Source organism: Prunus persica, chromosome G7 (genome assembly GCF_000346465.2).
Source record: "Prunus persica cultivar Lovell chromosome G7, Prunus_persica_NCBIv2, whole genome shotgun sequence".
Lineage (NCBI taxonomy): Eukaryota > Viridiplantae > Streptophyta > Magnoliopsida > Rosales > Rosaceae > Prunus > Prunus persica.
In genome coordinates, this window is record NC_034015.1 from 10,380,342 (window position 1) to 10,391,352 (window position 11,011).

The following is an 11,011-nucleotide window of genomic DNA, read 5'->3' on the forward strand; positions in this document are numbered from 1 at the left end:
TGGGTCTGCAGCTGAACACAAGAGTCTAGCAGTCGGGCCAAGTCGAGAGGTTCCAAATATCGAATTTTGTTAACTGAAGTGCAATGCATGTATAGTGATGTAAATTTGGTGAATGACAAAGAAACGCAAAAAAAATAATAATAATAATAATAATAAATCAAAAATCAAAATATTTTCAAGTTGTTTAAAAAAATAAGGGTGATTTTGAAAACTGATAACTTTTTAAAAAACTGAAAACGAAATCTATTGTCAAATATGTTTTCAGTTTTGAAAAAACAAGAGCGAAAATAAAACCTGAACACTGAACACCAAAACTTAACTAGACTAATTAGTCCAATTTGACAAGTTAAAACAAGTTGCCAGGTCTAGTTGTTGTTCATTACTTAAATTTTTTCCCAAACAGAGGAACAATGTTTCCCGGGTTCCCCGATTTCCAGTTAACTCAGCTGAAAGAGAGAATTTCAATGTATAAAATCCTGAGGTCACGTGCAGCAATCTTTGCCAATGGATTGAAGGACCCTCCTTCTCTGGCTCAGTTTGTCCTGATACTTGATAGAGTTCTTCAACGGAAGCCATAGCTTCTGTAGCAGACAAATTTTGAGGGTTGAAGAAATAATCATGGGCGTCCTCAATCTTCAGCTCGCCGACATCCGGTATGTCAAAATTTGATCTTTTTATTTATTGAATATCTTTTGGTTCCCACTGTCATATGCATTTTGATTTGTATGAATTCGTATTTATTTTGCCCTGGTTTTGCTTCAAAAGAAGAACAGCATTTAGTAACTAACCTAAATTACCCAATTAAGCTGTGGAAACGCATATAATGATCAAATACTTAATCAACCCACTTTTTTTAATAGAAAAAAAGCTAACCACTCTGTAATTCATTCAACCAGTAAAAGATTATGACTTTCGTAATGGACTTCGACTAAGAACTGGATGAGTGCTTGACTTCATCAATATATTGAGAAGGAGTTCCCAAGGTAGCAAAATCTGCTAACCAAATACATGAGGAGAAGTTATCCCAGTATTTAGTTTACCCTTATTGTCATTGATCCTGTTCAACGGGCGGTGATGGTGTTGCTTATTTTTCCCTTTCTTATCTGAGAACGAGATATGGTCTGCTTAAACTCTTCCTCGTCGTGCTGATAGACAAGACGGAGCCCACACTTTTGCACACTAAAGGCTTCATGATCGCTTGCAATTGAAGCCTCTAGTACACCACACTCATTCAACTGATCTGAAAACCATGCTCGTGGTATATAGGATACCCAAACGAATCCTCCGAAATGCAACCATAGGAATTCTTCGTTTGCGGTGCAGTAGTCATGCAAAGATTCTAGACTGTCTCTATCTGATTCCAAATTACATATAAGGTGGTGAGAAATTGCTGGAATATCCAAATTGTCAATGTCGACAGTTGGATGCTCCAGGACTGAAAAGTATGCACATACAGCTAATCCTATCCAATTGCTGTCTAAGTTTAGATTATGTGGTAGCAAGATTGTTGCCGAGGAGTCATTGCTTTGACGGCCAAACCACTCTAGAGTTATGCTTGAAGGGAAACATGAGTTATATATGGAGTGACGATCAAAGTCCTGTAAAAGAGAGACAAGGTATCAATGTATTTTATATATACATATATGTGTGTGTGTGTAAATGAGTTATATATGGAGTGACGATCAAAGTCCTGTAAAAGAGAGACAAGATGTCAAGGTGTTATATATGTGTGTGTGTTTTTGGTGGGGGGGGGGGGGGAGAGGGGGGAGAAGAGGGAGAGAGAGAGAGAGAGAGAGAGAGAGAGAGAGAGAGAGAGAGAGAGAGAGAGGGAGAGAGGGACGGAGGGAGCAAGTCATACCCAACTAGGCCTTCCTAATCTTTTGAGATGAGGTTTCACAATATAGCTGCTAGGCCTACTAGATGATACCGCTTCTCCCGTGGGGCATTGCTTATTTTTTACTTTCTTATCTGACAACGACGTCATATAGTGCAATATGGTCTGCTTAATCTCTTCCTCGTCATGCTGATATACAAGACGTAGCCCACACTCATGCACAATAAATGCTTCGTGATCACTTGCAAATGAAGCCTCCAGGACATCACATTCATTCAACTGATCTGAAAACCACACTCGTGGTATATAAGATACCCAAATGAATCCTCCAAAAGGCAACCATTGGAATTCTTCGTTGGTGGTACAATAGTCATGGAGAGGTTCTATTGTACCTCTGTCTGACTCCAAGTGACATATTAGGTGGTGAGAAATTTCTGGATTCAAATTGTCTAGGTCGGCAGTTGGGTTCTCCATGATTGAAAAGGATGCGCATAAAGCCAATCCTATCCAATTAGTGGCACTATATAAATGTGGTGGTAGTGGGACTCTTATCGAGGAGCCACTGCTTTGATCCCCAAACCACTCCAGAGTGATGCTTGAAGGGAAACAAAAATTATACATCGAGTGACAACCAAAGTTCTGTAGGGGAGAGACAAGGTGTCAGATATATAAATAGAGAGAGAGAGAGAGAGAGAGAGAGAGAGAGAGAGAATCATACCCATTTCTTATCATTGGGCTTCTCTGATCTTTCAAGAGGGGGATGTACAACGTTGCTGCCAGTTATACTAGATGATCCTACCTCGCAGTTCTGGTATTGCTTATCTTTTCCTTGATTAATATCAGACAAGGAGGTCATGCAGTGCATTATGGTCTCCTTAAGCCCTTCCTCATCTTCCAGATATATAAGACGAAGCCCGCACCTATGCACACCCAAGCTTCCACGATCGCTTCCAATCGAAGCCTCCAGGTGGCCTCGTTCTTTCAACTGATCTGAAAACCAGCATCGTGGTATATAGGACAGCCAAATGAATCCTCCCATACGATACAACCACTCGAATTCTTGACTGTTGGTGCAATAGCCATGGAGAGATTCCAGACAACTTTCATCAGTTTCCAATAGACATGTAAGGTTGTGAGAAATTTCAGGATTCAAATTGTCAAGGTCAGTAGTTGAGTGGTCAAGGACTGAAAAGTATGCACATAAAGCTAGTCCTATCCAGTTGGTGTCTTCACATAGATTTGATGGTAGAGGGATTTTTACAGAGGGGCCACTGCTTTGATGCCTGAACCACTCTACAATCTCATTTGGAGGGAAACAAGAATTATATTTCAAGTCACGTTCAAAGTCCTGCAAAATATAAGAGAGATATCAGGATCCACAGAGAGAGAGAGAGAGAGAGAGAGAGAGAGGCAGACAGACAGACAGAGACAGAGACAGACAGAGCAAAGGCTCAAATTAAATCTTTACCAGGAGCTGATTCTGATCTGAGCTCATGTTGTTGGTAGGATCAAAGGAACTGCCAAAGTCCTGTGGTGGACGAATTGGTCTTGTTTTTCTTTCATGTTGGGAGTCCTCAGCAGAATAAGTTTCTTGACGGAAATCTATTGGCATGCAAGGAGGACAAACTTCGCTGACAGAGCTGTGCTCGCTGGATTTGGCTGCTGCAAGCAGATTCGTTAGCAAACTTGTAACTCCCAAACTAATTCCCTTATATTTCTTGGTATCGGTAAAATCACCAGTTCCGTAGTAAGCAGGCCGATCATTGGTGCAACGGGTAATTGTTTGGATTAACCCTTTCAAATCTTGGTTGTATACTAGACGCATCCCACACATTTCAACCTCCACACCTGGAGTTCTACATCCAAATAAAGCCTGAATGAAATGACAGCGATTCAGACGTTCGGGAAAGCGTACTCGTGGTATATGAATAATGAGGAGTCGATGTGACCCCACATTGTCATCCCAGGGGGAAAATAACATTAGGCGATGCATCAGTTGCTCATGGCCCACAGCCTCAACAGGTGTATACAACTGACACTCGTAAAAAGTGCGGAAAAGTGGAAGACCTGGAGGCAGAGCATAGACAACGTAGAGAGAAAGTCCTGCCCATTTCTCATCATTGTGCAGATTTGGAGGAAGACATAAGTTTACTGTGCATGCAGGTGTACTGCTTTGTTCACTAAACCACAGTAATCTTTCTCGTAGACAAAAAATAAAACCATAATCATAGAGATTCGGAAGGCCCTGCTGTAATCCCTGGACAAAGATATGTATGGTAACCCATGATATCAGTAATTCAGGCATCATTCTTTTTGTGTGTTTGTGTGTGTGTGTGTGTGTGTGTGTGTGTGTGTGTGTGTGTGTGAGAGAGAGAGAGAGAGAGAGAGAGAGTACCTCAAATAGTTTTTCAAGCAATGACTCCACGTTTCTTCTCAATTGACCTGCAATCCGGGTTGAAGTAGTAGTTTCTTGTTCCTGTAATTCTTCTTGTTCAGTTTGAACCCTGCTTGTGGACGGAATACTTCTCATACCATCTTCTTCTTGTTCAATCTGATAGCCGTGATAGCAATAACTATAGTGTTTATTCAATTTCTGGACGAATTTGGGCACATCTTCCAAGTATATGAGACTCGCCCCACACCCTCTAACCTTTGTCCCTGGGCTATCAGGTGTAATTGTAGCTTGGATCAAGCGTTTATTTGAACTTTCTGCAAGGTCACTCTGTGGTATAAAGCACCAATGTATAAATGGTCCAGCGCAATTGCAATCACGGTAATCAAGCTCAAGGAGACGTTCATGAGGATCTTCAGTTGTACATAGTTCAATACGGTGATTGCGATTCAATTTGAATCCCAATTCCTCAACAAATTCTGGTTCATCTTCCAAACTATCATCCTTCTGGGCTGCTTCACAAACAAAGCATAGAGCAAGTTTTATCCATTTATTCTTACCATCTAAATCATGAGGTAGCGGGATTGTTATGGTGGATTCAGTACTCCGACGGCTCAACCATGCTGGAATTTCATTTGATCGATAACCATATTCAAACATTTCACCACGCTGAATGGCACCCTATAAATAGAAGTAAAAGAAAGATAATTTAAATAAAAAAAAGTTAATTTGAGAGAGAGAGAGAGAGAGAGAGAGAGAGAGAGAGAGAGAGAGAGATATGACCTCAAAGAATGTTTGATAGAATGGCCACAATAGATGTTTATCAGGTAACCAAAACGCCTGAGCTATGTCGTTATTTCCTTGGCGACTTAGAAAACTAAATCCTGCAGCTGAAGGCCACACTGTTATTTTATTTGAATGTGCTCCCTGCAGGAGAGGACAATTCTGTACGCTTACAGCTCTTATACTAAATGGAAGTCGTGGCAATGATTGAAGCATGCTACAACCATCCAAAACAAGTTCTTCAAGCTGAGACAGCTGAGAGATGCTTTCAGGTACTTGGCTTATAGCAGTCCTGCTAGCATAAAGCTCTTGTAAACATTCTAAACTCCCCAAGTTCTCTGGTAACTCATTAAGATTCGAACATCCTGAGAGGTTGAGAATTTGAAGTGATGTCAAATTAGTACAAATGATATCTGGCAGAGTCAAAAGGTTCTTGCATTCTCTGAGATTGAGCAGAGTAAGGTCAGTCAAATGCTTGATTGATGTTGGTAGCTCTTGTATAGCTGTCCTGCTTGCATAGAGCTCCTGTAGACATTCTAAACTCCCTAAATTTTCTGGTAACTCATTAAGATTGGAACAACCTGAGACGTTGAGTATTTGAAGTGATGTCAAACTAGTACAAATGACGTCTGGCAGACTCAAAAGGTTCTTGCAGTCTCTAAGATTGATCAGAGTAAGGCCAGTCAAATGCTTGATTGATGTTGGTAGCTCTTCTATTGCTGTCCCATCTAAATGAAGCTTCCTTAATTGTTTCATGTCCTCCCCAATCTCTGGAAGCTTTTTGAGTTTGGAACATCCCGAAAGAATGAAATTTGTGAGAGATCTCAAGTTGATATCGTCGGGAACAGCAGACAAGCTTGTACAACCTTTAAGGATTAGCTGCTCAAGGTTTGGGACTTTCTCGAAGTCAGGGGTCTTGATCAACTTTTGACAATCACTAAGGTTTAATACCGCCAGCTTTTCCAAGGGCTGTAAAGAAATTCATAAAAATAAAATAATAATAACAAAAGTAGTATATAATTGATAAACAAATTCATACCATAGGCTAAGGTTGAGTTAACTTGATAAACAAATTCAACCTAAGAAATGGACAGAATAAATAATCTTACTTTCTCAATGTCCTCCCATAATTCCTCAATTTCGCTTCGAGTCAAGTTCAGTTCAACAAGTTTGTTGGGTTCGAAACTTGAAGGCAGAGATTTTAAAGGACATTTGTGCCATTCCAATAAGCTTAACTCATCTGAAAGATATTCAAGGCATCCAGAAAATTCCACGTTGTAAATCTTCAACAATCTTAGATTGTCCATGTTTGAGAATGGATCTTTCTTCAAGTGTACTTTGTCTGGCTGAGGCGAGCTTAGGAAAATACCTTGAACAGCATCTGTCCCCTAATAGCCATAGTAGAAAAATATTTATATCATAGACTATTAGCAACAAAAAACCAAAAATTCAAAATTCAAATAAAGTGGACATGTTATCTTGAAATTAAATAAAAAACATTTTAATCTAAGTAAATGTGCAACATAGGCATTTGAAAGCACATTTGTTTTTCAAAATTCATTAAATATTAGTGATGATGAAGTCAAAATGCATTTATTAGGGAGTGCTGTATGATTCTTCTAAACTTCTCACCTTGTTTTTCTTCAGTACAGGAAGGGCATCTGTATGATGCCACAATCTGCTGCGTTCTCCTTCCTTTTTGGATTCTCCTAGAACAAGTCCTCTGCCCATTTTCTGTAGTAAATCATGCATCCACAATCTTCCCCCTACGATGCTTACTAAAGATTTCTCACAAAGGATGGTTATGTTGATGCCTGGATAGTAGCCACAACTTTCAAATATCTTTTCTAGACGACATACATCCTCGCCTTTGAAGAAACATGCAGTGTCCAGAAACATGTCCTGCTGTTCTTGATTCTCTAATCCATCAAAACTTGCTTTAAGAACACCAATAATTTTCTTCTCACCGGAGTAGCCTTTATCTTTTAAAGACTTCAATTTGGTAGACCAATAATCTTCTTCTCTTTTCCATAATGAGTGACCGAAAACTTCAAGAGCCAATGGATGACCATCAATGTAATCTACAAATTCGTTAGACAACTTCTTAAAAGCATCCGTGGGATGGTCTGTTTTGAGGGCTTTCCGACAGAAGAGAAGAAGAGCTTGATCCGGAGTAAGTTTCTCAATTGTGTATATTTCTGGGTTATAATCTATCAACAACCTTTCATCTGTTGTGGTTACGATGATTCTACTTCCCTTACCAAACCGATTGGATAAGCCTGCACTGTCACTTCCAGCTATAGCTTCTATTTGTTCTAATTCATCCACATTGTCAAGAATTATAAGCACCCGTTTGTCACGCAATCTCTTACATATCACATCATCGACATCCTTTGTGGTTACTTTCTTATCCAACAAGTGATCACAAAGTTGTTCTTTGATATGAAATAAGCCTTCTTTTTTAGATATCTCTCCAACCTTAGAAATGAAACTGATAGCATCAAATTGACTGCGAATTCTTTGAGAAAGAGCTTTTGCAACAGTACTCTTACCAATCCCTGGCATCCCACAAATCCCTATTACACGAACTTCTTCTGAACCCATACACAAACTCATTTTGGATTTAATTTCATTTACACGATCCATTCCAACAAAGTCCTTTAAATCATCATTTGAGAATGTTTTAATCAACACACCAAAAATACGTTCAACTATCTTTTCAATCATATCTGTCTCGTATCTGCAAAAAGTTTTAGCATTCTGTTCAGTATTTGGGTCAGTATACCTCATAATTAAAGACGAAAAAATGTAAAACTTGTTGTGTTTTCTAGTCATACTATACTTGTAGTTAGATTTCCGGGCTCTCAACATGCACCCTTCTAATGTCATGTGGACTTCTCCTGTACTTTAATAAAATGGGGTATTCGGTTTTGATTTATGTGGCCTATTATAGAGTTTTTCTTTGAGTGATACTCTTGTAGACTTTATACAATATTTGATCAATCTAGCTAGTTTGATCTCACGATCAAACACTCCCTAGACACAACTCTGATTACTAATGTAGTGTATAGGGTCCTTTATTAGTGAATCTCTCCTTGAATTCTTCAATATAATTGAGCTTCAAGCCTTCCATTGACGCCTTGCTACTTTAATACTAAATGGATTTCTATTGAAAGCTAGCTAAGGCTCGTTTGGGTACTATTTCGTTTTAAGGAACTTTAAAGTTTTAAAGTTTTTGTTGTTCCATGCTATTCCTAGCTCTAACAAGTAAAACCAATAAAAATATTATTAGGAAAAAAGCTTAGACCATGATACTTGATAGATTTTTCCAGCCTTACCTAAAATCTGTCAGATCATACATATTAAAAGAACCAGCCTTACCTAAAATTTGTCAGATCAAATCCTTCGGCTTCGAGTTTGGCTATTGCAGTGAGAGAGTTCTTCCACATTGCCACCTTTCCTGGCTCACCTTCAAAATCTTTATCATGTTGAGCGAATGCCTTTTTAAAATGATCTCCAGTTTGCTCTCGTACTTCGGATGGCGTCACGTTGTAGAACACGGGCAAAATCAATCTGGAATCATTGTTTGCTGCCAGTTCAACCATTTTCGCAAGTTCATCCAGACACCATGTGGAGGTCGCATAGTTTGTTGAAAGAATGATGACTGAAATTTTCGATTCTTCAATTGCTTTGAAGAGTTCCCTTGAAATGGGTTTTCCACTCTTCAGTTGTTCATCATCCCTGAAAGTGTGGATTCCGTTACGAATCAAAGCCTTGTACAAATGGTCAGTAAAACCTTTTCGAGTGTCAAAACCTCGAAAACTGAGGAACACCTCGTATTCCAGTGGACGAGTCGGAGGAGGAGGCAATGCTGAGGAGGTTTGGGTGGTCATGGGATCGGCCATTGGAGTGACTAAATCAGTAACCAACCCGCTGTTATCTGGTAATGGAAGCTTTTGCAAGGTACTTACAAGTGTTTGCAGAACCAACTAGCTTGGTAGCTGATCTGACAGAGTGCAATATAAGACAATAAATACTCACAGCTCAACCTGATTAATTAGTCTAAGTAGAATCCAAGGTTAGTATTCTTTTAGTCAAAAAGATTTGGAACTTTATAGCCAAACAGCCAAAAGAGCAGCAGGCTTCAGCCATCTTATTTTAGTTATATACCCTAGTCCAGCCTCTAACTCTGAATTATCATATGATGACAACTAATTATATTTTTTTTTTTAGTGAGCTCCTTTGATTTTCTCGTGTAAATACGATCTGTTACTCTTATTTTATGCCAACTTGTTTGATTTCTGGTGTACAAAAAATGGTGTGGAACCAGAAAGCAAACAAAAAAACATATGAAAACTGATCGTGTGAAGTGTGAACGATGGACTTTCGTTGACTACTTTCATGGACTTCCAGGTTCACATGCCTTTAGTCAGTCAACAATGGAAGGCATAATCATTGCCACCATTAATTAGAGAGAGATTTGAAAATGCTTATATTTTAAAGCAATTTCCCTCCAATTCTGTTAAATTTAGAGAGAGACCATCGGCCTACTATCAACAACACCGATATTGTCCCCAACTTAACCATATATAAAGGTCAGTAGGTGTGGGATTTTATCACAAAAGGCCTCGGTGATATTAGTAGTAGAACTATTCATTATATATTTTATTTTATTTAGTCAAGTTTCCGATGTGATACTCATATTCTTCAACATATATGAGAAGGATTTTATTGGAGGAAGATTTAACAATGGCAAGATTTCTCACTCTGTTGGTATGTCTATAATTGTTTCTTCCTCCAAGCATTTGTGAAAATGAATTCCTGATTCGTAAAACGAGCATTTGTGAAAATGAATTCCTGATTCGTAAAACGATCATATAGTATTTCTAGTTCATGGTTTCGACAACTAGAACCCTTTTATCTTTTTGTCCAAGAACACAACTTGGGTGGTTATGATACTGAAAATTAAGAGCACCGGGATTGGGTTTAGGACACAGAGAGGTGATTTTCGCACTATCAAAAATACCTCACGCCCTTATCTTTCATTTATCTTTTTTAATATAGCTTTGGTTTAAAATCAATAGGGAGTTTTCTATTGTGATTGATAGGAAACTAATTTTACCTAATTTACTTGAGGTCAATGACTTAGTAAGGTGTAATTTTACAATAATGTAATATAAAAACTTCCAAAGTACATACAATGTCACTCCTTTTATATTTTAACAAATTTATTTGAAGTCAATCACCTTATGCCACATGTCCAGCAATCCACCTCCAGCCAGCCAACACACCGCCGCCTCCTCCTCCGTCCAACCGCCACCTCCCCTACCTCCATTCGATCCCCTCGACGATTAGTCACTCCACCACCTCCGTCTCCGCCCATCTCCTACTTGCCACCCACTGCCCATCTCCGACCGCCACTTTGTTGATCAATCACGCCACCACCTCCAACGCCATTTATTCATCCTAAAAAAAAAATAAGAAATTTTGTGGACTTGAAGGGACTCAAACCTTGACCATCAAAGGAGGAACCCTCAATCACAAACCACTACACCAATCTTGTTTTTGTAATATTTATTATGTAACACTATTTATATTAACAATCAAGGTGTTTTATAAATAATAAATAAAAAAATTCATTTTAACACGATTTGTACCAAATCCATCATACTCTATAGTTATACATAAATTTCAATCAACTACTACTCTAAAACAAAACAATGTCAATGAAGTAAAACAAAAACAAAAACTTCAATCATTTACATCTATAAGAAAAACACAACAAAAAAGAAACTGCATAACAATTCTATTTCTTTTGGGTTTTGTGCCCTTCAACAGACACTAAACAATCATCTAACATACACACAACATTGTAGTTTATAATCTTGCCAATCTATCTAGCATGCACATTATACACACATTACAGTTATTGTTTCTACATAGACACACTACACTAGTCATAACTTTGTTTTCTTTCCTTCTTGAAATAAAAATGATACTAA

At 38.5% G+C, this 11,011-nt stretch overlaps 1 protein-coding gene and 1 long non-coding RNA gene across 3 annotated transcripts; one reads left to right on the forward strand and one right to left on the reverse strand.

Moving 5' to 3' along the window:
• Positions 318 to 7,249, forward strand: LOC109950481. The gene is made up of 2 exons (XR_002272743.1): positions 318 to 653; positions 6,657 to 7,249. It is a non-coding gene; the product is annotated as an uncharacterized LOC109950481 (long non-coding RNA).
• Positions 721 to 9,271, reverse strand: LOC18770415. Of its 2 annotated transcripts, none has more exons than XM_020569439.1 (9): positions 8,391 to 9,271; positions 6,642 to 7,749; positions 6,119 to 6,397; positions 5,010 to 5,978; positions 4,230 to 4,907; positions 3,303 to 4,091; positions 2,601 to 3,182; positions 1,859 to 2,473; positions 721 to 1,598 (listed from the first exon to the last, which is right to left on the reverse strand). In XM_020569439.1, the coding sequence occupies exons 1-9, from the start codon at positions 8,912 to 8,914 to the stop codon at positions 1,062 to 1,064; spliced, it is 6,081 nt and encodes a 2,026-aa protein (XP_020425028.1). In that variant the 5' UTR covers positions 8,915 to 9,271; the 3' UTR covers positions 721 to 1,061. The 2 variants fall into 2 exon arrangements, with proteins under 2 accessions (XP_020425028.1, XP_020425027.1); XM_020569438.1 differs by having other exon boundaries at positions 2,553 to 3,182.

What these genes read in the sequence shown, in the direction of transcription:
- LOC18770415 (XM_020569438.1), bottom strand. Translation starts at nt 8,914, where the DNA reads ATGGCCGATCCCATGACCACCCAAACCTCCTCAGCATTGCCTCCTCCT. An exon ending in TATGGGAGGACATTGAGAAA is followed by an intron (nt 5,979 to 6,118) that starts GTAAGATTATTT and finishes ATTTCTTTACAG; the next exon opens with CCCTTGGAAAAGCTGGCGGT. An exon ending in AGCCCAATGATAAGAAATGG is followed by an intron (nt 2,474 to 2,552) that starts GTATGATTCTCT and finishes TCTCCCCTACAG; the next exon opens with AACTTTGGTTGTCACTCGAT.